General features: G+C 41.7%; 1 protein-coding gene across 1 annotated transcript; it reads right to left on the bottom strand.

Annotated features, from left to right (window-relative positions):
• Positions 1-10,401: 10,401 nt before the first annotated feature.
• On the bottom strand, positions 10,402-26,932 carry MYL1 (myosin light chain 1; the record flags this gene model as incomplete). Its single annotated transcript, XM_080346492.1, has 6 exons — positions 26,610-26,932; positions 15,226-15,253; positions 12,824-12,967; positions 11,875-12,048; positions 10,940-11,017; positions 10,402-10,430 (listed from the first exon to the last, which is right to left on the bottom strand). The coding sequence occupies exons 1-6, from the start codon at positions 26,730-26,732 to the stop codon at positions 10,402-10,404; spliced, it is 576 nt and encodes a 191-aa protein (XP_080202618.1). The 5' UTR covers positions 26,733-26,932.
• Between the last annotated feature and the right edge of the window lie 843 nt (positions 26,933-27,775).

The raw sequence follows: 27,775 nt of genomic DNA, 5'->3' as shown, positions 1-27,775 counted from the left end.
AATAGAGACTCCTGTTGAAAAAGTTGCGGTTACCTGTATTGTTCCATCTTACTACATGTGATGGTGATACTGCCTGTAAAGCCAAGCTACAGGATCTGGCCAGAAGCTTTGAAAACACAAGGGACAATACTGACCCCTCTCACAAAGCCCTTTATTTCCTTTTTAGCCTTTCAGTCTGTGTTGCAAAGATTGTGTCCAGCTATTCATGTCTGATATGAATAACCTCGAGGTTTGGTTTCTGAGTAGGTTATTTAAAGCCTATGTGCTGTCTTCTTTCAAGAGGAACCCAGGTGCCAATTTAGTACGTCTGCCCATCAGGAGACCTGCATGTTCTTCGTCCAACTTTTTTCTGTTGGCATTATAGTACAGTGCAAGCTGGAATAAGACACAGAGCTCTCAGCTTACTTCTCCCTTGATACGTGACTCTCCTTAGTGTGCCTTTGCACAGGGTCACACAGTGTTTGCCATGTGGGTGCAAGACGATGTGACAGATCATCAGGCTGCAGCTGATGGTTATACCCTCAAGTGAGTCTCCTCAGGACATGGGCCCCTGGTAACCAGCTCTCGTTTCTCCATCCTGGTGGAGCACCACAACTGAGCTGTTGCTCTCTGACCACATGTGGCATAGAGGCACACCACTACCAGGAGAGCCAGCTCCTTCAGCATGTGCCTTGGAGCACCAGAGAAGTGCCACAGCCCTCCAAGACCTGTCTCTGAGGTCCAGAAATACCTGGGCATCAGCGGGGAGAGGGACAGGAAAGTCAGGTGTGTGAGCCTCATTAACTGATAATGAGACTTGGCAGGCCTGGAAATTATGGTGGCACCTTATCTCTCACCACAGGACAAGATTTTGTTTTTCCCAGGTCTTTTAACAAGAAACTTCAAACTGTCATGTTTAAAAAAGGTTGCCAATCCAGGATGCTGAAGTCTGTGCTGGCACATCTTGGTTAGTTGGATCACTGTCAGCACTTTTCAGCATGTGGCAGTACTGATTTGAAGCAGGACTGTATGAGTTGCTCAGTAAATTATTTCAAAATAACTTCTACCAAAGCTCAAGAAGAGCAGCTGTTTCAGAGAGCACTCCTGGTGAAGACAGAAGTTACAGCCTGGAGTCCTGGTTTCCTCTGAAGGGATAATTTGTTAAGTCTGGGACCAAAGAAGGAAACTTCAGCTACTTGGGTGTTCATCAGCCTGTGTTCACTTTAGCATATGACACAGGATAAAAGTTCTTAAAGGTGGCTATGAAGAATTCAAAATTTCAGCAAAGCTTGTCTCTTGATCAGAGGTGTTGGCTGCAGACTGTTAAAAATGCACTTAATTTTCAAGTAACATAGATCAGAGCAGCAGGCTGTGAATATAAAAGGCACATAAAGGCATTTGCTGAACACAGCAGACATTAATATACATAAGGTACTGCTGAAGTTTGAAAGTATTGTGTGAAATAGGGCTGTACAAATACAGCATTACCTCCCAGAACAGGCTACTCTCCGTCTGTGTAATCAGTACTGGTTTTGTATAAGGGTGAAAATATCCCTCTATACTTCTTATTATATCAGAATCAAAATGAGTGACATCCTGTGTGGTGGCGATAAGCACTTCCAATAGTATTTTAAGGTGTCTCTATTCAAGCAATATCAAGGCTTCATTATTGGTTTGGTGTTTAGGAGAAAGTGGCTCCATTTTTCTGGTGTAATAGAGCTCAAATGAAAAAGATAACACTAGATCCATCCTCATTAACCCCTCTTTCTTTGACGCTAGGTTTTCCTAATCCTAAATTTGTAGCTTTGTGTAATTTCATTTAACGATCACTGAGGGTTTGGATACAGTAGCTCTAACGAGCTACTCAGGATTTCTTCCATGGGTCTTCAGCTGAAATCCAGCCTAACTCAGCCATTAACCAAAAACATTGTCACCAATTCAGTAAGCTGGTGTTATGAAGGAGCTTGAGAGGTCTCAGTTTCAGCTTGTGGTGTGAATTCATTCCTATGCTTTGTGCTAGTTGTGTTAGACACAGAGACCAGGAGCCATTGATCAGTCGTGGCTGGTCCAGGCAAACAGGAAAGTAACTTATGCCCAGTTTAGCAAGGGGCCAGGAGAGGATTGATCTGTATGTAAAAGAGAAGCACCAAATTTGACAGAAATTGTGTGCTGCATGTTACTACGGAACTGGGCAAATTAATGTAATTGGTTTAATCTGCACTGAGGAAAGAAAGATTTCTTTAACAGGTGCTTTGCTGCTTTCAAGAATCTGAATTAGCTGAGCACCACCCTTGCACAGGTGCAGACATTGAGTTCAGAGGATGTAGGAGGGTACGCTGGGATATCTGCAGCACCACTGTGGTGATTAGCAGATTTGCCTTGTGGTTGTAAGGCTGTATTTTGAACTTGTGTAGATGATGGTTTGTCTTCCTTGCGAACCTTCTTTTACCACCACAGCAGACTTGTCAAGAAGGTACATCAGACCTGTTCTTCTGCAAATGTGTTCTTGCTGTGTGTGGTATTGAAAAGTTACAGTATGTAGCCTATATGGGTTCAACTAATGGCTTTTTTTCTTATTCCATCAGGGATGTGCAAGCAATGCAGTAGTAACACCAACCCTTTTTCAGAAGATCAGATACAATCCTGAATGACTAAGGAACAGACTGGAGGAAACCTGGTAAGTTAAACAAGGGTAGAGTTGTTTTATTTGTTGTCTTCTGAAAACAAACTTAGCTTTTCAGATATACAGGGATGTTATAGATGAGAAACTCTGAATTAAAACCACTTTTTAAACTAATGAGGCAGCTAACAAGCACTGTTATTTGCATGGAAAAAAACAACTTGAAAAATGGTTGTGTTCAGTATAGCATGGAGTGAAAAATGCATCTGTTTGTGTCTTGTAAAGAGCCGAAGAAATTGCTTTCCTGAACAAACAGTCTGGAGAGCTGGTGTTTGGAAAGATAAAACAGAAAACTAATTTTGTTTTTGTTTCTCTGAATTGATAGATCTGAGGAGTGTAATAGCCTAAGGAGTGAGCATAAAATGCCTATCCCTCATTCCCACTGGGGTATCAGGTGTACATAGCATGTTAACAAACACAATGTTCATGTTCTTCTTTGAATGAGACCCACTTTAGGATATGTGTGTTTTCTGTAACAAGAGTGCAGGAAGCAATTAATTCCTTTTACTTGGGAGGAGGTGTAGCTTTCTCTTATTTTTGCTGGGGCTTTTGGGATTCAGCAGAGCATGTGTTTGCTTAGCCCTGGGAAAGAGTTTAGTTATTGGGGGCTGGTAGCCCTGAAGGAGGAGCTTCCTCTAAGAGGAAATAGACGTTTCCTGAGTACCAGAAACTCTGGAAAACAGTCTAGAAACTTCATTTGGTTACTTTGGGAACTCGATGTCTACACTATTCTGCACTTTAATGATGGGGTGGGTGGCAACTTTTTTTTTTAGTGGCCATTTTTAAGGCCTTTTTCTGTCATAATTTCTTGTAAGGCTTTAAAGCTGACCCACAGGCACTCTGTAGTCCCTCTCCAAGTGTTTAATAATATGTGGTGTCTCCAGACATGCTAGACTTCAGGGTGGATGAGGGTTAGTTATGTTGTTATGACTAGCTAATTAGCTAGGTTGTAAGAAACTAAATACCACTATCCATGCTCTAGCTGTGGGCAGAGACCATTGCTGTCATGCTCTTTGCAGTGTATGCAGAGGATGTGAAATGAATGAAACATCTAACAGGGCTTTTTGTGATAATAAAGATTAACTTTTGAGGCTGTGACTGCTGTGTTGTACTGGGCTTCATCCAAGCTATACCTGGCTGACAGGTGTCTTCAGTGTTTTCTCTTTCTTTACATTCTGCTGTGAAAAGTTAAGCGTGGCTGTGCTGTAGAGATTTTTTTAAACAGAAAGTCATGCAAGTGCACCAGTTCCAGAAAGGGCTTTGAGTTAAATAATACTTTCATTCTGAAAGGAAACTTTTTTTTAAATTGGTCTTACCACAAGGCTCCTTCCCCACAGTGCAAGTATTCTGTGTCTCCCAACTGCAAGTCTACATGAAGTATGAGTGGAGTTTCCAGACCAAAACCCCCAGCTGTGATTGGCTTAAATACATTTGGGGAAAAACAAGCCTTGTGTAACAAATTATGGGTGCTTGCTTTCTTCACCTTTTCATTTCTAAGCTGCCTTCGTAAGTTTCATGGAAACCAGGGGAGAGAGTTTTATTGCTCTTATTCTACCTGATGCCTGGGGTTCCCTTGTGATCTCTTGGTCCTTGTAGCAGAGCCATGGAAAAATAACCTCAAGTGTGGCCAGACTTGGTGAGGTAGAAGCAGTGTTATGCACTCTGCCTCACTTCTGATTCTCTTAAGAACCTGCCTTCACAGAAAGTGGATGTGACCTGTACTACACAGAAATGTCTTGCTAGGTATGTTCAAAAGGGGTTTAAAATTGTTCGAACCAATGTACTCTGATGCAGACCAGAGGCACAGAAGTCTGTTTCTTTGGCTGCTGGGCATAAAACAGGGAGGTGAGAAAGGAAAAGGTCAGTGCGGAGAACAGTGCACCAAGCAGAAATGTTCCAGAGGGCCCTAGAAAATGTAACTGAGGAGCTACTGTGAGGTACTACTTTTGTCATTGGCTTTCTCAAGACTGTGCTGTCCACCTGTCCTGGTCCCTCTCGTAATGTGCTCCTCATTGCCCATTCTCACTTGTGAGACCATGAAGAAGCCAAGTGAGCTTCGGTGGATGTTTGTGAGGCTGGGCAGGAGCTGAATTCCCTTGGAGTCATGCCACTGGCTGCAATTCACCCTGTGACATTTCTCTGTGCTGAAATGCCTTTAATCCAGCAGAAGACTGTATGTCCTTAAAGAAATAAGCAATGTCTGTAAGCTATGGAGACACAGTAAAAATTAATTTCTGTTTAAAAGTTTAATTGCAAATAATAATTAAATTGCAGTTTCTTCTAACAAGTGTGAACAATACCTCTTGAAATACCTTTCATGCTACTGAGGAAATATGCAGGTGTGTTTTTATTGCTTTTATCAATTGCCCTCATTCATTTCTTAGCACAAGGCCTTTCCAGAGATTGGCAATAGGCTTGCTTTTACAGGAAAGTTTGATTTAGGAGTTCTACTACCTATCATTGCTACATTGGTGGAGAAATGAAATGTTTATGACCTAATCTATACCATCCTCTCAAACCATGGATTTTGGTAATAGAAAGCTCAGTTTAATGCTCTAATAAACTGTGGTCTGATATGTACTGTGCCAATTTATGTAGACATCTGGATGTGAGAGTGAAACTTTATTTTCAGCAACATATCAGATTTGATTTTGAACTGAATATAAGTGCCTGAATAAGTGATAAAGTATTGCATTTTTCATTATAAAATAAATGAGGAATTGTAGGTTACTAAGGAAGCATCTTTTCGTCATTACACATTTGAGTACTTCCTTGTATCCCTGTGAAAATCAGCCTCCCTGGAACAGGAAGGATGTAGATTTAAAGCTGCAACATATGGAGACTGAGAGGGCTTAGTGATGTGAACAGCTGATTTTTGCCTGCCAGAAAGAGGACATCTTTGCAAACTTTTTCTTGTGTTTGCCATCATAGCATGAGGGTTAGGGCTAGCAGATCTGTGTGGAGGACCCAGATGTTGTTATAGAGTGATGTCAGGTGCCTCAGTAATACGGAATAATCACATTTATTGCTGTTGTGTGAAAGTGTCAAGAGATGTCTCCAAATAGATGACACCTTCAGAGCCTTGTGCTGATGCTGTGAGGTGGCAGTGAGTATCTATCTACTGACTTCTGCAGTGTTGAGGTGAATTAGTGCACTTTCTGTTCCTTCTTACTCTAGGGAAGAGTGACATGGCTGTTGTGGTGCTTCCTTGGTTTCTTATTCTCTAGATGAGATGGGAAAATGACCAGTGTCTATCAGCTCCTGTGAGTGAGAAAAGCAAGCTACACAGAGGGTTGCAAGAAGACATGCCTGAGCAAACTTTGCCTCAATGATCTTGGGGCAGTGGTTGTAGCACAGTGTGTACAGTGCTTGGGTGCTGTAAGGCCAGTAAATAACTCCTGACACATCAGGCACACCTAACTGCTGTGCTTTGTTGCCCTGCAGAAATGCCTCTGTCTGTCCCTCTGGTCTCTATTTCTGCACAGAACTGCGCCACCCACTGGCTGGAGACCATTCTTCTAAAGTCAGTTAAAATCTAGTCCAAGACTAGGGAGAACATTGATGGAGTGCAGAAACAGTTGTTCCTTTTAAAAACCCAGTGTCCATGTTTATACACTTCTGCATGCAAGAGGAAAGCACCTGTAATGTGAGTGGGGCAATGGGGACAGCGGTCTCTGCCTCACTGTCTCTTTGGCAGATGTTGATATTGTGGATGGCTGTGCAAGCCCACTTGGATCTGGGATATCTCCAAGGTGAAGCCTCTGCCTTTTCCTAGCTGAGGATCCAAACCCTCGAGTGATGCTAGATGGAGGGGCACTGCTCTTCCTGCAGTTCCCTGTTGTCTGAAATCCATCCCGCTTCGTGTGGACAAGTCCCCCTCTTAGAGGGGCTTCTCAGCGGTCCCTGGCTTGACAGAAACAGCTATGGAAATGTCTTTGCTTATATATGTGGTGGCAGCCTGCTGTTAATGAATACAGCCTGTGTCAAGAGCAGAATTATGTTCTTGGGCTCAGTGACCACCTCTCTTCAATTGATCTGATCTTTCTGCCTTGGTTTTGTATGTTGCCTGCTCCATGGTGCTGGTTGCTGTGTCTAGTGCTGCATACTGAGGACCTGGTGCTTGCAGCTTGAACTTTCTCTGGGAATTTAGCCCTGCTCTGGAGTTAAACTGTCAGTTGTGTTCAGTAATGGAAAGTATGTTCATTAACAATGTTCTATTTAAAATACAAAGCAAATGTTATGATGGCAAGAGGTGTCGGGTAACAGGGACCGAGAATTACTTTTTCCATTTAGAACCTGAGCAAATGTAGGGTGGCCTTCCCCACCTGCTGAGGTCTTCAGTCTCTCTCTACAAGTAAAGGAGGAGCCCAGTTATGGCGTGTTGTGTGTCATACATCAATACAGTGATACTTCTTATGTGGAGTATTTATTTTCTTAGGTGAACAGAAAATATAAGAGGAAGCAGCTGTCTTTGAGGAGCGTTCCCAGGATTAGAGCTCTGAGTGATGCTTGTGTAACTACTATGGAGGCAGTAGACTGAAACAAATTCAACCTTTAAATGGTTTTGAGGCAAAATAGGTTTCCCAGCTCTACTACAGATGATGCACCGTAGCTGTTCAGGCATTTCCAGACTGTGCTTTTGGGTTGGGTGTCTTTTGGATGGGGTTTATTGATGAAAATGAAGCTGACTGTAGGAAAGGAGTTTGTGTGTTGTGTGGTGTGTGTTTTTTTGTTTTTTGTTTTTTTTTTTTTAAAGTAATTAAATTTCCAAAACATCTTGTTTCTGTTTTCAAAATAAATAACAAAAAAAAACTTTATGTTGAAGCTGTCACTAGCTGAAAGAGGCTAGTAGACAACAGGTTTGCCATTCTTTGTAAATGACTGAATTACTTAAGATCTGAAAAAATGTTCATGTTCTTATATTTGTCTCCATCTACATTTGGGATGGGGATTTTTTAAAATTACAAAAACCTGAGTAGCTTAAAAATCCATGTGTAGCTCTATGAAACACTTGAAGACTCAGTCTCGGTTTAATGGGAGAGGAGTATTCTCTCTGTTTTAATCTGTTTTGTCTGTAAAAAATATTTCTGCTTTAATTTTTGAGGAGTGAGAATAGTGTGGGTAGTGCCATTTTGTTAGTCATCCGGGCTTGGGCCCCAAATGTTTTAGAAATTAGTAAAACTTGTAATTTCAGAAAAGAAAATATGATCGAAAATCCAGACTTTGCTTTAGGGCTGCGTCCAGCCTTGGACTAGGCTGGTTCTGTGACTACATGTCAATGTGGTGTGACAGGGCAGCGTAAAAAGTAGATTGACAGCATATATGGTGAAACATTGTTTTGTTGTTTGTTTGTTTGCTTTCCCAGCAACTGAGATCCACAGTTTGTTGGAAAAGGGAATAGCATGGATCATGTGTATAGGCAGTATGTTGAAGAACAGTGGGATGTCTAGGTGAGAAATGCCCTCCAGACTGAGTCCCTATAAATAACTTGCTTTAACATATCTCATGATTTTTTGTTGCCTTTTTAGGATGAGGTTAAATAACATCTTCATTATATTTTTTTTTTTCCCTTCCTTCTTTCTAACAAGAGATTTTTCCACTGCATGTAGCAACCACAACCCCCTGTAAAATACCTGCTGGCATAAATCTCCAGGCAGGGTGTAGTTCAGAGATTCTTTTGGCCCTGTCTACCAGCATGGCGAGAGTTTAAATGGGAGATTTTTTTGGGGGAAGCCTCAGAAAAGAGACAGCTGCTGTTTAAATGTCTGTGGTTTATTCTCGTGCCAGCCGCCACTGCTGCGCCTTGCTGCACCTGTTGGCACTTGAATTATGGTCATTTCTTGCATAGTAACTTAATAAGGCGAAGTCAGATTTTAATAGAACAAGATGACACTCAGATGGGGATTAAGGCAGTTTCATGAACACTTAAGGAAAAGAGAGAGGAGCTAAATTTAAGGGCAGAGATGTGCAGGTAACAATACTTCCCGCTGCCACTCCTCTTGCCATGGCCCAGGGAATGATAGTCCCAGGGCCAGTTCCCAGATCCAGAGTCTTTCAGGGTTACTGTTTCTGTTTGCTTTTTCTAGTTGTCCATAAAGCTATAAATACAGATGGTAGCTAGGATCCCTTCCACGTTGCAGCATGATGGAGGATATTTTGCTGGGAAGAGTGGCTCTGGGTGGTCTCCTGCAGCGTGGCCACCCTGCCTGGGTCTGGATCTTACCTGGTGAGCCAGGGCAGGTGCCACCCTGGGAGCTGTTCCCATACCAGGTGCCAGGTCTCCTTCTAAAAACATCTGAGGGACGATGTAGGTGGTAGTTCCCTAATTACTCCTTCTCCCAGTCCCCAGAGAAAACATTTGTCATTCAGATTAAGTAGAGTGATCTCCTGGTGATGTCTTTTTTTTTTTTTTTCCCCACAAAACTTTATTTTGTGAAATATACAGAGAAAATAAATTAAGTGCCAAGTGCTGCTTTGAGTGGGTTTGAACAGCTTTAGAGGAAAAAAAGACTTCATAGCCACAAAGTGACCACAGGGATTTATTGATGTCTTATTTTTCAAAGAGATTACATTGTTTCAGCACAAACAACATGGAAGAGGTGCTTGTGATGGATGGATTCTGGATGGCAACAGTTTATTCCATCTAGCTTGCCTTGGTGAAAGTTCAGTTTTTTCAAATGAAAGTGTAGTGACCCAGAGGTGATACCTGTGGATCCACTGGTAAAAAGTGGTGGGCTTGGAGGTGTGTCATCCAGTTCTATGCAGTTTCCATGTTGATGGTGGCAGGCTGAGCAAGAATTTCAGGCAAATCTTGAGTGCCATCTGGTCTTTCTGAATTTGACTCATTCTGAGAAGGAATGGGAAAGTTGGACTTGAAATCAAAGTTTGCTGAAGAAACACTTGCAAAATGACAAACTGAGCCCTTGATTTGTTTTGAGGTGCTTGTTGCCTCATGCAGGAGTTTGGAACCTGTCTTTCCTGGGCGAGAATTACTAACAGTTCAAATAGGCCCACGAACCCATGATATTCTGTTTGCATTTTAAAGACAGCTACTAGGTTTTTGTTGGGACAAAATAACAGCATATCAGTGTTGCGGGTTTCTGGTTTGTTTTGATGTTTGTTTGCTTGTTTGGTGTGTGTGTTTGTTTGTTTCCTACTTGTAGAAGAACTGCTAGATGATTGGGTACTTTTGAAGCCCTTTTGACTATTGATCATGACTGTTAAAATAATCTTTCAGATAATTCTTTTGTTTTAAGAGCTATACTCAGTAGCTCACGCAAGTATTCAGGCTACTGTCTTTACGGAAATCTACGAATTATCAGAAGGTGTTGCTTTTATTTCCTTTTCTTAAAAAACCAAAATCTCGCTGTGCTTAAACTGTAAGTGTCTCAGGCTGTCTAATTTTGTATGACAATGGAGATCTAGGCTGGTATTTAATTTTTTTCATGCTCATGAATAAACTGAGCATTTCTTTTCACAGTTTGGGTATGTTTGAAAAATTCACTGAACACATTTTCCAACCAGTTACATAGCTGTGAACAAGAACCAGGAATCTGCGCTCCTGTTTTCTTTGCTCTTGGACAAGAATCTAATTTTTTTATTTGTATCATTGTGGAGATGGTATCACATCAGTTTTGTAACCTATGTCTGGCCATGGGTATGTAGAAGCCTTTAAGCATACCAAACAGACAGGTTAAGTGTAAATGAGAAGAACGTACCATTTGGTGTTTGGGGAAGTCCATTTAGACAGACAAGATGTGCTTTACAAATGCTGTGGAAAAATACAGATATGCTGGTTAGGAGCTGCAAGTGTTACTTTAGGACATACTTCTAAAAATAACAGCTGTTTATGAGCTGATGGCATAAAAAGATACATTTCTGATCAGATTTGACCCAACATTGTGATAGAAAGTTCTAGTGTTTAATGTTGTACAAATCAAATTCTCTTTCTGCTTAAGTGTGATAAGACTAAATATGACTAATAGAGCACTTTGTTTAAGCATTAGCTATAGGATGGGTTCTAGTCACTGCAGCTGCTCTTACAGAAAGTCAGAGTCTAGAGGTCTGGTGTTAACTGGAGTAGCCTTCTCTGCTGTGGCCAAATCTAGACTTTCGGGTAGTGTGAATGCAGGATAAGCATTCTGCAACTGTTATTTTCATGCATAAGCCTTTCAACCTAACTCAGCTGTAGCTTTGTCTAGGTGATTTGCCCAAGAAGCTAAAATCCAACTGCAATGAAACTGTGAGAGAGAGAAATGTAGGTTGAACCCTTGCACCTACCCTCGTAGTTGATGCAGCCATTGGAGTCTTCCTGACCTTTCATGAGTTCCTCTACTTCTTCTTCTGTCATCTTCTCACCTGGAGAGTGGAGAGAGCTCAGTTAATTCTTCCACAGATATGCAACCGAGGCTGAACCCTACAAGCTCTTCCAAAGGTTTTCCTTATTTTCTGAGTTAGTAACAAAAAGACCTATAACTGAACTGAGCTTCATTACTTTTAACATTCTTTGGACATTTTCCATGTGCATATAAACACAGGGATTCTAGTTATTCCTATAGAGTGAAGAAATCATGCACCAAATTGTCTATCTTTGTCCCTGTGCTTTACATCACTGAGTTGTACAGCCTATTCTGTACAACTTCTTTATAGTTTCCTCAAGAAGGGCAGCAGATGGGGAGATGCTGATTCTCTTTCTGGTGACCAGTGATGAGACACGAGAAAATGGTATGTGGCCATGTCAGGGGAAGATGAGACTGGATGTTAGGAAAAGGTTCTTCACTGAGAGGGTTGTTGGTTGCTGGAACAGGGTCCCCAGGGAAGTGGTCACAGTACCAGCCCTGTCAGAGTTCAAGGAGCATCTCAATAATGTTCTTAGTCATATGGTTCAGTTTTAGGTTGTGAGAAGCAGGGAGGTGGACTTGATCCTTATGGCTCCCTTCCAACTTGGAGATATTCTGTGATTCTCTCTGCTCCCCAAACAAGTCACTCTTAATACCTCATCCAGATTTAGAAGTAATAAACCAAACCTTTTCATTTGGGCTTTCTACTGTGTTTTGTGTTCAATTTCCTCATGGATTCCCAGTTAGAAAACCCAAAGTCTTGTCTGGCTTTGTAACTTCCTACCTTTCCAAATTATGAGAAAATCTCTCTTCCCTCTCTCATGTCTTCACACAGCAGCAATATTTAAAGTGCTCACAGAGATGATAATCCCTTACCCAGAGTAGCCAGTACGTGACGGAGTTCAGCCCCCATGACTGTGCCGTTTCCTTCCTTGTCAAAGACACGCAGACCTTCAACAAAGTCTTCATAGGTACCCTGTTCCTTGTTGTTAGCAGCTGCTTGCAACATGGGCAGGAACTCTTCAAAAGTAATCTTCTTGGCATTCATTTCTGGAAAGAAAGCACCAGTTGCTACATGCTAGACTGTCTGTTCTTTTGGGATATTTGCCCTCAAATGTGGCAGACCCTCCCACCTTATTTGCTTTACTCAGGTCTTCGGAATTGTTCCTCAGAGCTGCCCTTACCAGGCCTGAGTGTTTGGACACCTTCATATAGTTCTGCATGACTGAAATTGGGGATCACCTGCAGCCAAATCCTTGCTAGAAGGAGGTGACTACAGTATTTACCATTTCTTTTATGTACAAGAGAGGAGAAAAGGAAATAGAAAACAGCTGCTATAACAAATGGCCTCAGCATGCCCAGGTTTGTAGGAGCTTTGAGCAGATCACCCTGGTCAGCAGAAATATATAGGTAGGTTTCCAGTCCCAGGGCACATCTTGGCTTATGCAGAAGATTCTGTGCTGGAAGGACCTGAAAAGCTGAGGATCAGCTGTTAGAAAGAGACTTCCAGCTCCTCAGCAAGGGCTGGAGCACGCACAGAGGGACTATGAGCAACCATGTGCATGTGTTACACCTATACCAAGTTAACACCAAAATGAGCCCTACAGAGGATGCTACATAGCCCAAGGAGAACATTTCCCTCTTTCTAAGCACTGTATTCCCCATTGTCATCCTCTTCAAAAGGAACTGGAGAAATTCCATGTGTTGTTGCTACAGAGTCCTGGCTCTTACTCCCCTATCAAAGCAAAAGCTACTCAGACTGATGTTGCCTTACTACAGTTCCCCAGCCTGAAGAAAGGCCCCTGATGGACTGAAGGGTACTTACCCTCTTTGCTGGGGTTGCCCAGGATCTTGTTGACCTCGGCATTTGTAGGGTTCTGCCCCAGTGCCCGAATGATATCGCCAACCTGGCTCAGGGTGATCTTGGCATCACCAGTCCTGTCAAAGAGTAGGAAGGCCTCCTTGAAGTCTGCAAGGGAAGAGCAACAGTTAAATGGAGCCAGGCAGCTCCCTATCAATAAGCTGTATTGACAAAGACATGAGCCTCATATGTCAAGAGCATCTTGGTCTGTGCTGTTGATCTTTTCTGCACCGCAGTGTCTGATGATGCTGCGTGTTGGTTCCAAGTAAACCAGGTGAGATGGCTTTCCCTTGGCCATGATGTGCTTTCAGCAGACAGGCAGGCTTTGTGTTTCACTCCATGTGTAGGTGGAATGGTCTTTGCCTTGGGGCAGATTTAGGACTAATAAACCACATTTCAAATAATGTTTTTGTCTTGTGCTGGGGATGTGAGACGCAGAGGTGTTTAGGTTCTTTCTTTAGCTATCCATATACTGCCTTGGTGAAGGAATTTCTGGCACCCAGTAAAACTGCTGATACAGGATATCAGCCTGCTAGGCTGTAATCTAATACATCTGAAACTAATCCTCCCACTATCTGATGTGAGAGACCTATAACCCTTTACTGCTAACCCTCTCCACTTACAGCTTTTATTGCTGGGTATGAAATCAGGGCTGCCTAGACCTGTGTAGAGCTTCCCCTTACAATATACCAACTTGACATCTGCTTCTGTTCTAGCAGCTGAGGTTGATGGAGATGTAGTGATTTATACTATATAATCTGATCTTTCATCTGGTGCATTAATGACACTTAGCCAGAGTGAGGTATGAAACAATACCAGTTTGCTATTAGCAAAGTCATCAGGAGAGTTCTCCCTTTTGTAAATCCCATTAAGTTTTATGTTCACTGGGTTCTGAACACTTCTCCCCAGCTTGGAGAAAAGGCAACATTTTACTTTTTGTCTCTCAGGCATGTATTTGACTGCAACATATCTTTGCTGTGGGTTTTTGCCTTTTAAAAAATATATAGCTAGTCCTAGTTTATAGATGTGCTTATTCCAGCAGAACTAAAATCCCTCTGAGGAGGGTACTACCCAGCTGCTGGTGCATCAGCCTGTTTGGATGGAAATAGTTACTGAGGGTGGGATGTCTCTGTTCCTGGAAAATTCTCCCTCTCTCAAGTAGTTTTTGTTTGCTTTGCTGCTTGGTTTAGTAATAGCAGCATTACAGCAGCTGGATGATCTGAAATAAGTAGGGAGGATAAAAGAAATATTTTGCTTTATTATGCATGCCAGCAGCTTTGAACTGATGGCATTTTTTCCATAAACCCTTGCAGCCCATTTGTAAAAATGTTAGACTTAAAGTGAGGAAGAATCCAAATTGTTTTCTCTGACTGGGAGTGTTTGGATTGCAGAAAGAGAAATGTTTTCAGTTTCATTTACTGCACTATACCTTTCCCTATTGCTTTGACGGTGTAACCCAGAGTACTTCTAGTAAGTCCTTGGGTCTTCCATTCTAAGTACATTGTTGACTGTGAGAAGTCTACTATACTTACAACTGGATTTTTGACTGCTTTTTTTTAAAAAAAAAAAAACCTACATTATTTAATATAACCCAAATGCACCTATTAGGATATTTAAAACACTCCAGCCAGAGCTTCTATAGGGATTTTTGTTCATGTCAGAAGTTTTAATTGGATATCCCTATCAGATTAAAAAAAAAAAAGTATTGGAACTTGCTGGTGGCTTGTGAAGCAGAGGATAATGCAAGATGTTCAAGAATTGCAGCATATTCAGACTATTGTGTTCATATGCAACAGTTTATACAAGTCACTTATTTGCTAACTATTTCCATACTTCATTAATGTATTTACAGTAAAACATCCTTTCTTCCTCTCCATCCACAACATCTCCTGGCAAAAGTGACCTGTAAGCCTCTTGCCTCTTCTGTTCATTTAAAATGGCAATGTCATTGCAGCTAAGTCAAACTTTCATCTCACTCTCTCCTTCTGTTGTCTTTCATCTGCCTATTTCCCCCATGACTTTTGAATGCAAGACTTGTTTTCAGCATCCTTATGAACGGCCAGTACAGGAGCACAACTGAAATGTTCAATAGGTAGAGCTGCTAACACCAGCATATTTCCTCTTCATATCATGGCATAAACTTCTCAGCTTGGACAGCACATAAGCACCCAGATGAATTACGTGTAAATCTACAGTCACATTCTTGTTCAGTGTAAGTCAGCACTGCTCCTCTGAATTCAAGATTGTGGTGATTTATACCATCTGATGTCCTAGCTGGTCTTTTTTCTAAAGGCTAAACTTCTGAGCCTGTAGCTCCTCTCTGAACCCACATACATATAAAACACATCAGCTCTCTTGTAACTTACCATCCTGTTGCTCCTGGGAGAACTCGATCTGTTGGAAGGAAATCAATCACAAAAAATAGCTTAGGAAGGGGGGGCTGGGGGAGAACCTGTTTATTTTCTAAAGCATCCAGCTCAATCCATGAGTCATCTTCCAAAACAGCAAAAATATGGCCTGTCAGATGTGTAGTGTAGCAGTAATGCAGATAGCAAAAGAGCGGTTAAGACTAGTGACTATTTAGCACTTGGTAGCCATTATGTTCCCACTCCTGCCCCCTGTTAGACTTTAAACTTTTATTTCACTTACCATTAATTTGGTCTGGAGTGAAGGACTGCAGTTGAGAAGAAAAAGAGAGAAAGAGAAAAGAGAACTAGTACGGCTGAAAATGCACTGAGAGAAAGCAAATAGTACAAAGTAGCTGAGTGTTCTCACATCTGTCCTGCCTAATGTAATTAGGCCATAGCAACCTAAACTAGCAACTTCCCTTGTAAAAATATATCACCAGCTCTGTTTTTAAAGATTCTATTAAAATCTACGTCCCAGGAAAAGCTAGGGTTGTGGCTAGAAGCAACAAAGATTTCAAGTCTCTTAATTAAGAAAGAAGTTGTTAATTATACCATTAGGTCATTTACTGTTTTAGTATAGACCTGTTTTATTAAGACCATTTGAAGTAATATTGTTTAACAAGTAGCTTTTCTACATTAACATAAAAATGAAACCAATCCCATAAAGTTCGTGTTTCAAGTTAGGTTTTGAGTACATTGTTTCACAAAGTACTAAACTATGATATTTTCTTATATACCAATATTATTATTTTCCTTTGCTACTTTACTAGGTTGCATCCAATTAAAAAAAAAAGAAAAAAATGCTTAGCAGACAGCACTAGCAGATTGTAGTCTTTCTGTCTGGAGCTACAGGAACTGCACATCTACCATTGCCTGGCGCAAAACTTGAGGCTAACTGAAAAACCTCGTGCAGTCCTTTAGGTTTAAGGAGGAAAGCCAAGCAAACCTAAACTGTCTTCTGGACTGTTGCACCCCGTCCCCTCCCCACAGAACTAACTTGAACGAGAAGCCCAGTTTACTCGTGTAAAATACACTGGCTCCCTTCTAACCATTAGCTTTCCAATGGACCCACCATGGTTGAGAGTTGGAAAAGAAGAGCAGCAGACAGGCAGGAGAGACTAGCTGAGAGGTCTTGAGAGTGGTCCTGCTTTCCTGGCCTTTCTTCCTCTTATTTATCTGGTGGTGCTGACGGCATTGCCTGGATTAGGTGTCAGAAGGAAGCGGTCCCTCCCCTTGGCGAGTTCTTTAGCTTTCTTAGGGCAAAGTGACAGGAGGTTCCGTGTCTTGATGGACATCTTATGGTGGCTATATTTAGGAGGCTGGAGAGGGGCAAGGAGTGGCAAGCAGTAACTTTGATTCATGTCAGCACTTTCTGGGTCTGTACTGTCAAGCAGGGATATCCCTTGTCCAGACCTCCCAAGGCTTCCTTATAGGGAAGGATTCTGTTTCTCCAATAAGCCATAAAGTCAGCAAAAAAGGAGCATGGTGGGTGAGAGGTGCCACCTGTTTGCCATCCGGCTGGTTTTAGGTGTGGCTTCCAGGTTGTGTGCTAGATGCAGTTGGATGATCCTTGTACCTTTGGGCTTTGCTCAGCCCCTTATATGGATGATACAGCACTCAAGGTTGGATGGGTGGTGCTGCTGCTTGTCTGTGCGATGTGATCCAGTTGTTGGCACTGGGCAGAAGATTAACCTCTTGACTAAGGTGGTTTCTGACTGCAAAGTTCTTTGCACTGCTCACATTTTCCAAATTTTGAACATTTTTAAGGGGAAGACTATCTATGCATTTTGGATCCAACTGTGTTGCTAGGTTAGCAGCTGATGTGGAGATGTACCCTGCCGGGCAGGGTACACACTTTTCTCTAGGGCTGGAGTAAGGCAGGGCATCAGCATGCCAGCTTCAGAGCTCACTGGTGTGCTGAGGAGAGGTGCTGCTGAGGCTTTTGTGGTATGGAGGCAAGGGAGAAGCTGTGATTGAAGCTAAGACCCACAAAGGCTTTGGGAACTGGAAGGATGACTGCTCACTGTGGGGAAAGGGGTACTTGCTTTTTGGGAGACAGAGTGGAACTGACATGGTGGGACTACAGGTGGGGAATTTCTAGGTGTGTCGCAGGAGGTAGAACCTGCAGCTTTTTCAGTAGCAAAGATCTAGTCCCACAATGTAGATCCCTCCAAGCCCAGGTCAAATCTCTGAGTTGATGCTGTGAAACATTGTAAAAGGATGATAAAAGTTGCTCCAGTCTTTTCCCTTTTCCTGTTACCTCAACTGGGTTGAGACTGTTATGGAGCCAGGGTGGTAATGGTGGTGTGACAACAAATTCCCTGTGGCAAACTGAGATCACTGTTCTAATTTCTGTTAATGTCCTTTGAACATTCACTGCTCCTTGTTTTCTAATGACAAGGTGTGATTAGTGAAGGAAACTTTCTCCTGTAGTTCATTTAATTACCCTGAAGATAAGCATAACCTTTGTGAATGTCTCTTTTTAGTATATTGAGGGCTCTGAAAGAAAGAATCAAAACCAAGCAGACTTAACTTTACTGGGGTGTGTTTTGGTGTGTGTATGTGGTGTTTTCTGAAGAATCAAAATACTTGGTTGAATTTGAGACATTAACCTCCTACCTTCTATTTTAAAAACTAATGACTCAACTGCAAATAATTTTTTAAGCTCCCCATTTTAGCTGGAAAATATTCTGTCCAAACAGATTATTCATATTTTGGGGGAAATATCTGGAAAATACACTGAGTATGAAAAATGCTCCACTGCCAATCCTTCACTTTTTTTTTTCCTCTGGTATTTGTAATCTATTAGCCTGTGGGAACAGGGATGTATCCAGGACAAAGTGTACCCATGATCAGGTATGGTTGTATAGAAAAGGGGGTTGATGCTTTTGTCTGAATTAGCTAATATAGGTTTAGGATAGTGCAGATTTCCTGATGAATACTGGCTGGGGCTGGAGCTCAGGCAGTGGGAAAGCTAATATAGGTCTTGGCCATCAGTCCCAATGCATTAATAGAGGAGCTTTCTAAAGACTTTGGCAGAGCTGAAATGTTGTCTGGGTCAATGCAGTGTGTTGCCTTTTGTGGAATTTTCCTTCTGCCCTCAACCTTTTGCACTCCAGTGCTGGCAACTGAGAAATGTTCCCCTGAAAACAGGATTAAAAAAAATTTAAAATTTTTTTAAAAATAAAGGAAAACGTAGATTCATTTTCTTGAACATGTTTTTCCTTCCAGATAAGCTTTATGATTCATTACAACAAAATTCATCCCGAAAGACTTTAGATGCCAAGCAGAAAATAATTGGGGTCCTTTTGTTTTGGGCATAGAAAACTGATACTTGGATTAGCCATCTGGCTTGAATAGGCTATCAAATATGTATAAATTGAGAGGGGTCTACATACAAGCTGATTGATCTTTTGACCATGTGAGACTTTGGCTGAGAGTTCAGCAGAGAAAATACTAGTGCACCACATCAGCCCTTCATTTTATTACGGATTCTTGAATAAAAGCTCACTAGACAGAGTTTTGCTGGAGAGAAATATTCTAGCATAGGCATGTTATGTTCACTTGAATTGAGAATCACCCTGCTTTAAGTTAGTCTGTTGAGGACTTAAAATGCTACTTACTTTGAGTAAGGGCACCTACAAATGGCCTCAGTATAGAAAATATTGCAAAAACTCCTTAAAATAATTTAATGGTAAGTTTTCTGATTCTATAAGATACTTTCATAAATTTCAGAAGGTAGAAGAATTTTTGCAGTGATCCGATCTTTGTTCTGATCCTGGTGGTGTTTTCTTTGCCTTGTCAGAGGACATGATGAGTCTCAGGGCTTTAGGTAAGGTGTTGAAATTTCAGGGAGTTTGGTTTAGAAAAAATGTCCACTCTGCAGAAATAGTGAAAGATCGAAGGAATTGCAATACATGGAAAGACCAGAAGGACCTGGATTTCTTTAACTTGGCTTAGTCCTTATTTATAGACAAAGTTGTTATCCAGGTTATCTGTGCCAAAGAAAAAGGTGATTAATTTTTTGTTTAAGATTAAGGTTTTTCCTTGTATAGTTTGTGACCACCATCTAGTAGTCATCTTGTTGCTAGATCGAGGCATTCTGACCAGGTCCTAGTTGTATAGGGTGGGGTGGGTAAGGTTGTATGCAACTCTATTGCCAGCTAAGCAGAAGACCCAGTCCACACAAATCTTTATTTTCAAATTATTATACAGGTTTCTAATTTCCCAGCAAATAACTGGTTCACGGGCCTTAGGGCCCTGACCTTTGCAGCGTGGTGCTGTGCTCACATATTCAGGTTGGTGGGTACTGGGACTGAGTAAGGCTGTACTGAGTGACAGTCACTTTGTGCTCACTGCAAATGTATAAATGTCTTCCCAGGGCTTTTGACCCTGTCCAAAGATCCTGCTGGGAGTTAAAGCATTCAGCTGCTCCATCTGCTTGTTACCCTTTGGGTGAATTACAAAGGGAGTAATCTTGAGATTTTATTAGAGAGTCATCAGATATTTCAAGGTACTATCACTGTAGAAGAGACTGAGAAAATATTGATGTCTTGGACAATCAGCAAGGAGAAAATTGGAGAGTCCCATAGGATACTTGTATATTTAGCCTTTTATTCAAGACTAGACTTTTTGGTTTGTTGTTGGTTTGGGTTTTTTTTTGGGGTGGAGATAAACTAGGATTGTGCCTACAGCAGTTCATATGATATCTTCTTGCCATTAATGCCTGCTTCTTGATTAATACAGCTGCACATATTTTCTAGTAGACATCACTGAGTGCAGGATTACACAGCTCTCAAGCCCTCTGAAAAGCAGGCTGTCGTTCTCCCGTCCCTCACCCTGGTTCGATAGCTCGTGTGATCAATCCCACGGATTTTAGAAGCTACTTCTCATTTAAGTAAGAATCAACAGCCTGATGGATTTAGCCTCATGTCTTTTATGAGGCAAAGAAATATTAGGAACAGGTGAGCTCTTGAGAAAGAGAGCTCTGTTTTGAGAACAGAGGTGCCTGGAAATACAGTTGAAGAAAAGAATAAAAATGACCACTATTAATATAGGAGAGAAAATTGTGTGAGATACCATGAGGCTTGGAAAAATAGTTCAAAATCTTTTTGTTGAATAGACTTAATTGCGGGTGAATTTGAATTTTTTCTAAGTGTTCTGTGTAACTTTCCAGTTAGTTTACTTTTAAAACTTGTAACTTCACAGTTGCTTCACAGTTGTGCAAAAACTTTTGGATGAGCCTTGCCGATTAATGTGCCCTTTTGAAATGTCTGGGAGCAAAATGTGCTCTAGCTGCACTATTGATCATACCATTTTGAACAGATTTCATTAGCTTCATAGGAGGAAGTGCATTCAGTTGTGCTCATCTGTGCAAGTGTCCCTTTTCCAATTGCATTTAGTTTTGCCTGAATGTGTGCAATCCAGAGGGTGTGCAAGGCAATGTGAGGCTCCGGAGCTTGCTCTCAGAAGGATTTGTTGTTTCAACGTGCCTCCCAGCGGCGGTATTAGAACATTAACATTATTTAAACTATTGCTACTTGACATTTAAGAGCTATGCGGTAAACCAGCCCGTTGAAATTGCTTTTTGGCAACAGGTATAAGATGTAATCAAGCCTCAGTGAAGTGGGGGCAAATTTCCAGGTTGGTTGTTTCGTATCTCCTTACAGACAACTTCTTTCTTTACTTGTCATTGGCTAAATTAGTCACCTTCTTCTTGCCCTATGTAAGATATACTCAAATATCTTGTTACTAGTGTTACAATTTCTGTGCTCTAAGGGGGTTTCAAACAGTATTTTAGAAATATTGTGGGGTTGTTTTAATTTATTGGTTGATGGGAGAAAAGCTCTACTGCACCAATGCTGTTAACACTTGAAATTACTCTGTGGGTTCTTGAAATGTTACTCTATGTAATTTGCTTTAAACCCCACTGTTTCTAACAAAGTTTGTCACTCCCCAGACCCTCCAAAGGCTAGGTACTATTTTTTTTTTTTTTTTTTTTTTTAAAATTCTGCCAAAACTTTGAGTTGCTAAGAATTAATTTTGTAAACTATCATTATTTTCAAAATAATTTTTTAGGCTAGCAGACATAAGAAAAAGTGTCTGCTAATATATATGGACAGTCCCTACTTTTGAGGGACTTGTTCCTTTGCCTCCTTTTCTTCCTAAAGTGCTGCTAAGTTCTTCTAAGAACTTTGTAAAGAAAATAAAGTGGTGGCTTTTCTGTTTGCTTTTCCTTCTGATTTTCAACAATGTGCCAAAGAGATGTCTTGATGAGAGTTGAGTCTGATGTCCAAGATACATTGAGATGCCTTTATGCCATGCCTTGCTTGTACAGTGATTTAGCAACTGCCACCAGTGTGGGTCTGGCATCAGTGGTGGTGTTCACAGGGGCAAGGGATTTGGCTGGAGCTGCCCTGCTCTGAGTGGATCCTGTATGGTGCTATATCTCACTGGTCAAAGCAGTAGCAGCAGCCTGGTCTGGATGCTGTCAGATGTGAACCTTTATAACTCTTAAGGCTAAGTCGTATTTGCACTTGTCCCTTTCCTACAAGAAAGGACACTTGGGACTAGTGACCTTGTCCAATGGGTATATCAATCCTATAGATTCTTCCTGGAGTCATTGCTGGAGCTGGATCAGGAGTAATCTGAAGTTCTGTGCCAAAAATTTCAGGGAAAAACCTGCCAGTTCCTAAGACAGCCCTTAGCACGATGAGCAAAGCTACTGTTAACATTTCTGTTCTCACTCCACAGCTTCATGTGGAGTTTGTCTGCAGTGTAATAGCTCTCCAAGTGGTTCAGCTCACACTTGCAGTCCTGCTTGCCCTCCAGCCCAGAAGCTTTCTGTCAGTGCATTTTAGTAAGTTTCTCTCTCTCTGGTTATATCCAATGCAATGTCTGTTCAGAGGTGACCTACTTGAGTGGTGAATGTAATAAGAATTAAGGACACTTGGAGAAACACTTTTTACTGTCTTAAGAGCTCTGTATTTAAAAACAAATGATCACACAGGTTTGCTTCCATGCAGCAGGCTTTGTCATGCATCACACAGTTACACAACACCCAAGCAAGTTTTTACTAGTTGATAACTTTTAATTATTTTTCCCCTAAAGATGTAAGTAGCTTATCTGCAGTCGAGCGTGGCATAATTGGTGTCCTGGGTTTTCAGGCTTGAAAACACCAGCATGGGAAGCCTTGTGTACCAAGTGGATGTCATGTACGCCACAGATATTTGCAAGAACTCAATCTCTGTCTTTGCTCAAGAGAGGATTCTCAGATGTGGCCTCCCAGCAAATGGTATAATGTGACACTGGATCGGGGTGCTACATGCTCGAGTCACCAACTGCAGAGCAGGAGCCCATGAAGTACTGCACTCTGCATATCACATCCAGCACCCAGATCCCCCAACATAGCAGTTGATGCTGTGAGCCTGGGCTCAGTCCAACTGGTTGCATGTACTGGAAAGGGCCCTTAGGTTTCCAGTAAAAAACCACACTTTTCCTGTTGGTGGTAGGGATTGAGTTAAACTGATTTGGGCAATATGAAGTTTATCCATTTCCTGTTGCCTCAGTGACAAAAACAAGCATGAGACATCCTCTTAATTAATGTCAGTTTTTGCAGACATAGACCCATAGTAGTGTTGTTTGTTAACAAATTCGTTTGTTAACTCAGTTTCTTCTCACTCAGGTTTGTGTGGGAGAAGGAACCTGACAAAACAGATAAGCTATCTTTTTGCATGTCCTTGGTCACAGTTTTAACTACAGAATTCTTGGGAGTCTCTTAAGAAAATGACTCATATGGTCATTTTGCTTTTAATCATGATTGGTTCCTGATGGTAACTCTGATGCATCCATCATCCTGTTCTCTTTTCAGTTATTTTTTAATCTTTATCCTTTGTACCTATTGTTCAAATCCAGACCATGCAAGTAAGAAGGAAAACTGGAAATATCTGCAAAACGGATTGAGTTTGATGTTGTTTCCCAAGTAGAGGGAAAAGGGTCTTTGCATTTCCATTTAAAAACAAATTCTTTCTCCCTGCCTCTTTCTGTGGTTGCTGTACTGTAACATAAGGTGAGCTGAGAAAGGACTGACTTTAGATTTGAGGCTTTAGCAGTCAGGTGTTCTTGTTGCTCAGTTTTATACTCAAAAATAGAAAATCCTATGCCAGCTGCTATTAGTACTAGCAAATAACCAAATATTTGCTTTGTGTTAAAGTGTGTGGGGGGAACAGAAGAGAGTGAAAGCCCTGTCACAATTTCTGATGGTGATAGTCAAGTTTGGGATCCCTGCATTTGCAAGGACCCAGTTTGAGACCTCTTAAGGAATTAAAAAAAAAAAAAAAGCTTAACTTTCAAATTGTGCAGACCAAAAGGCTCAGAAAAAAACAGATTCCCTGAAGATGGGCCAAGAAAGAATCACAGAATCAAAGAATCACCACCCATGCTTGTAAGCCACCTGGTTTGTGTTGGAGAATAGTAGGATCTCTGGTGCCAATTTAAGATGAAGCGCACTGCCAAATGTGGCTTATTTGGCTATTGCAAACCCTTACTAGGCAACTCTGCCCTTGCCCACTCCTGCTGTAACAGTTAGAAGGGGCTTTGATGTCCCTTTATAAAAGCTAACAAAATCCTTCTGTGTCTGCTGTGTGGCTCCCCAAATCATCATGGTGCTGCAGCCTGGAATTCCCAATCACCTCTTGTTAGTAGCAAGCTCTGGCATGGCTGCTAATTCCCCTGAGGAATGGAGGGGAGCCCACTCGATGCCTTTGTTCAAAGTGCTGTGGGCTTTGACTCCACACCTGGTAAACTAGCACAAAGAGTCCCAGGACACGATTGTTTACTGGGTTCTGGCCAAAAACTTAGTTTTTAGGCACTCCCTGGCTCCAGAGTTTTGCTGGAAATGGTGCTGTGCCTTTTTCCCTGATGAGACTTTGGTGGCTGAATGGAAGGATTCAGGATTAGTTTATGCTGATTAAGGGACTTGAAAGTGTTCGATTCCTGAGGCTGCCACATCTCCCAGGCAAATTGCTGATAAGACATTGTTTTCTTTTGCTGTCTGAGCCCTCAAGGGGTGAAAAAGGATAACCTGGGATGGCTGGTTGGGACTTTGGGAGGTTGTCCAGTCCCTACTCCAAAGCAGGATGGATCAAAGGCACCGTGGTTGGTTGCCTTCTCAAAGAGCCCAGCATGGGAGGTCCCATGGTTTGCCTGAGCAGCTCTTGACCTGACCCTCAGGTGAGAGGGGGAGGTCAGGGTCAGAGGGGATGTGTGTCACCCTCACAGGCAGCCTGTGTTTCTGCATCACCTTGGCTCACACCTGTGTGGCTGAGTACACTGCAGGGGCTCCATCCACTCTTGTTCCTTGCCTGTTAAGGGCATGACGAAGAGTGGAGGACATACTTGTAGAAGGATACATGCTAGTCATAAGCATGCAGGGCATGGAGTTGTGCCACGCACCCCATTTGCAGGGTAGTCCTGTAATTTCCATCATGCTGCTCATATCTTCACTTCTTTGCAAATAGGAATAGTAATGCTTATGTGCTGCCACTAGTGCTAAGAGAATAGTTTTGTCTTACTAGCCCAGGTTTTACCCCCTTCTTTCAAAGAGGAAAATATTTTGTCTGATGTTATCTTTCAAAACAGAATTTAGGGAGACTATAATCTTTTCAGTCTGAATATGACAAAATATGTAGTGTTCTCTCTGTGTTACAGTATATATTTCCTGCCATTCTAGAGAGCTGTCTGGATAAAGGAGTGAATTGCAGAGAACTCAGACTGCAGCCTGGCATTTTTAGCTAGTAATGTAATATTAAGTTTATTTATGTAAAGATAGATTAGCTAGGATCACTGGAGTTGAAAATTCAATTTTCTTCTAATAAACTGGACATAGAAAGCTATCAAATAATATTAAACTATTTAGTAGGAAATCTAGTTTGTGTTCCTCTTCATTTCTGGAGGTGAGTGAAATGAGAGGTCTAATCTAATTTTCAGACAGTATTCTTAAAAACAGTGGGCTTTTTGTGTAGCCTTTACTATGATCACTCAAAGTATTTCAAAATGTCGTCTTTTTTTCCCCTCTCTTGCTCTTGTTTTACTTTGCCAGTGGGTTCAGCTTCAGTCTTATGAGAAGCTGCATACTGCTTCAGAAAAATACTGACTACCAATATTGAAAATTAAAGTAAAACTTCAAGAAATTTCACTAACTGGGTAATGATCTTGGATCTCTGTGTTAAGATACCTGAAACAGAATTCATCATGAGATGAAAATGAGTAGGTTCTATTAGCAGTCTTTGTACTCCTTCTTTTCTCCATAATAGGCACGATGCCTTATGTAGAATTTAGGCAATTGGTCCTGGGACCAATCAGCTTGTCAGGTAGGTGGAGAGTAACTATTTATAGTCCTACCCAGAGAAACTGGTCTGTTTCTTCATCTCTTTAACCACTTAACCTCCTTCTCCTCTTTCCTAAGTAAAGAATTTCCCATCATGGAGGAGTTTTTGGTGAAGGGTCAAGGCAACAATCCGTGAGGTTGGCTGGCACAAAAAGTCTAAAGATGATATGAGATTGAATGGAAGTGCAGTCAGAGGGAAGCCTCCAAAAGACTCTTCCTCTTTGTTGTTTTCAGTTTGCAGTGAATTGCAGATTTTGAGCAAATATCTAAAGGTAAGGGGAAATCCCCTGAAATGCTTCTATCCGTGGCTTTCTAGCTCGTGGGGACTATCAATGTTTGCTGTACAATGCAAGTGAAAAGAAAATAGATAAAACTACCAAATCCCTGAGGATTTTTTACTCTGTTTTGGTTTTGCTTTTGAAGATAAGCCATGCTGATCTCAAAACACATAACCAAAGGGTCATGAGGTGGTTGCAAAAAAGAATTTGAAACTGCAAAATAAGGTGTAGTTTTAGTACAGCACTACGGGAAAACATTGCATTTTAAGTTTCAGTGACCTTTCCCTGTCTTCAGGCACCTACTCTAGGGGTTAAGGGCATTCTTTGGTGGTTGTGTTGTTTTGGGGTTTTTTTTCTCTTTTAAATTTAGTTTTACCAAACAGATCAGGCTGATACTGATTTGGTAAAAATTCTGAGGGCCACCTTCCAAAATACTTTTTAAGTCACCAGGCTTCACTCTTGTGTTAAATCACACACCATGCCTTACACTCCTCCAGCTACTCAAACAATCACAAGCTCAGGCAGGTCAACAAATCCATTGGCCGAGGTTACTTATTCATTTTACCGCAGTCCCCAAACCGGAACCAAGCACACACAACGTTTCACTGCAGGTCTCAGCCCGGACTCTGCTAACGTTCCCCTTTGGGTCCGCGATCAGCACACGTTCATCCTTTTACCTTGATGCTCTTGAGGTCGATTGTGGGCTCTTTGGGTTTAGCTGGTGCCGGTGCTGGCGCAGGTGCTGGCGCTGGTGCTGGTGCTGCAGCTGCTGGTTTCTTTACGTCCTTCTTTGGTGCCATTTTGTGTTGCTTAAAGTTGAAAGTAAAGGTGCCCCCTCAAAAAGCTTAAAAAAAAAAAAACCAAAACCCAAAAAACCCAGAAACAGCAAAACCAAAACAAACCAAGTGGTTCCCTGGAGAGGAGCAGTGGTCAGAATGAGCTGCAGTCTGTGCCCTGGAGGTGGACCCGATGTGCTAAACTCTATAAGGGCATATATATATTTCACTTAGTGCCTCATACAGTCCTGACACATGCAGCTGGATTGGACAGCTTGCTAATCAAGGGGGATGTCATTCCAGCTCAAGCTATAAATGGAATATAGGAGTTCAGGGCTTTGTAAGATCAAGGGACTTCAGTGGCTTTCCCGCCCGTCTCTTTAAAAACCCCAGTCACCTCCCCTGTATTTTTTTTAATGTGTACGAAGAAGTGGGAAATATGACAAACCCAGTTTCAGATCTGTCATTGACATTTGGGCATGGATTGGGCAGTCCTTTTTCTCATCAGAATTTCAGTTCTGTTTAAGTAATAAATCTTTCTTTCTTTCCCTCCCCTTTTCTCCCATGCCTGTGCAGCACTCAAGGAGGATTCAGTTTCAAGTAGGAATTTTGACTTGCATGGCTGGGAAGATCATCAATTTCCAACCTCATTTTCCTCTCCCCCCACAACCCCTCACTCCTCTGCTTCCTCCTTTTGCAAGGAGGTGTTGATCAAGCAAAGGCTCTGGGTGTTTAAAAATAAAGCAGACAAATAAGGAAAACACTGCAGTACCTTCAGCCAAGGCATCTCTCCCAGACCCTGAGTGTTCTTACTATTCCTTTTTATTATGTTAAGAGCATTTAAAATTGAAAACTGCTTCCTTTAATCTTTTCCTTTGATCTTCTTTCCCTTCTCCTAGGGATAAGCGGTGCCCTTATAGAATGGAGATCAGCCAGATGTTATGTTTTCCCCCACAAAGGGTTTCCTTTTGTGACGTATTTGTGATTTGAAGCTAGCAAGCAGTAAAAGGAGGTGCTTCTGTTTTCACCTTGTTTGCCTGCCCATCCTGTGTTTCTGGTTTCTTTCC

Source organism: Nesoenas mayeri (genome assembly GCF_963082525.1).
Source record: "Nesoenas mayeri genome assembly, chromosome: 6".
Lineage (NCBI taxonomy): Eukaryota > Metazoa > Chordata > Aves > Columbiformes > Columbidae > Nesoenas > Nesoenas mayeri.
This window is presented reverse-complemented; position numbering and strand designations above follow the sequence as displayed.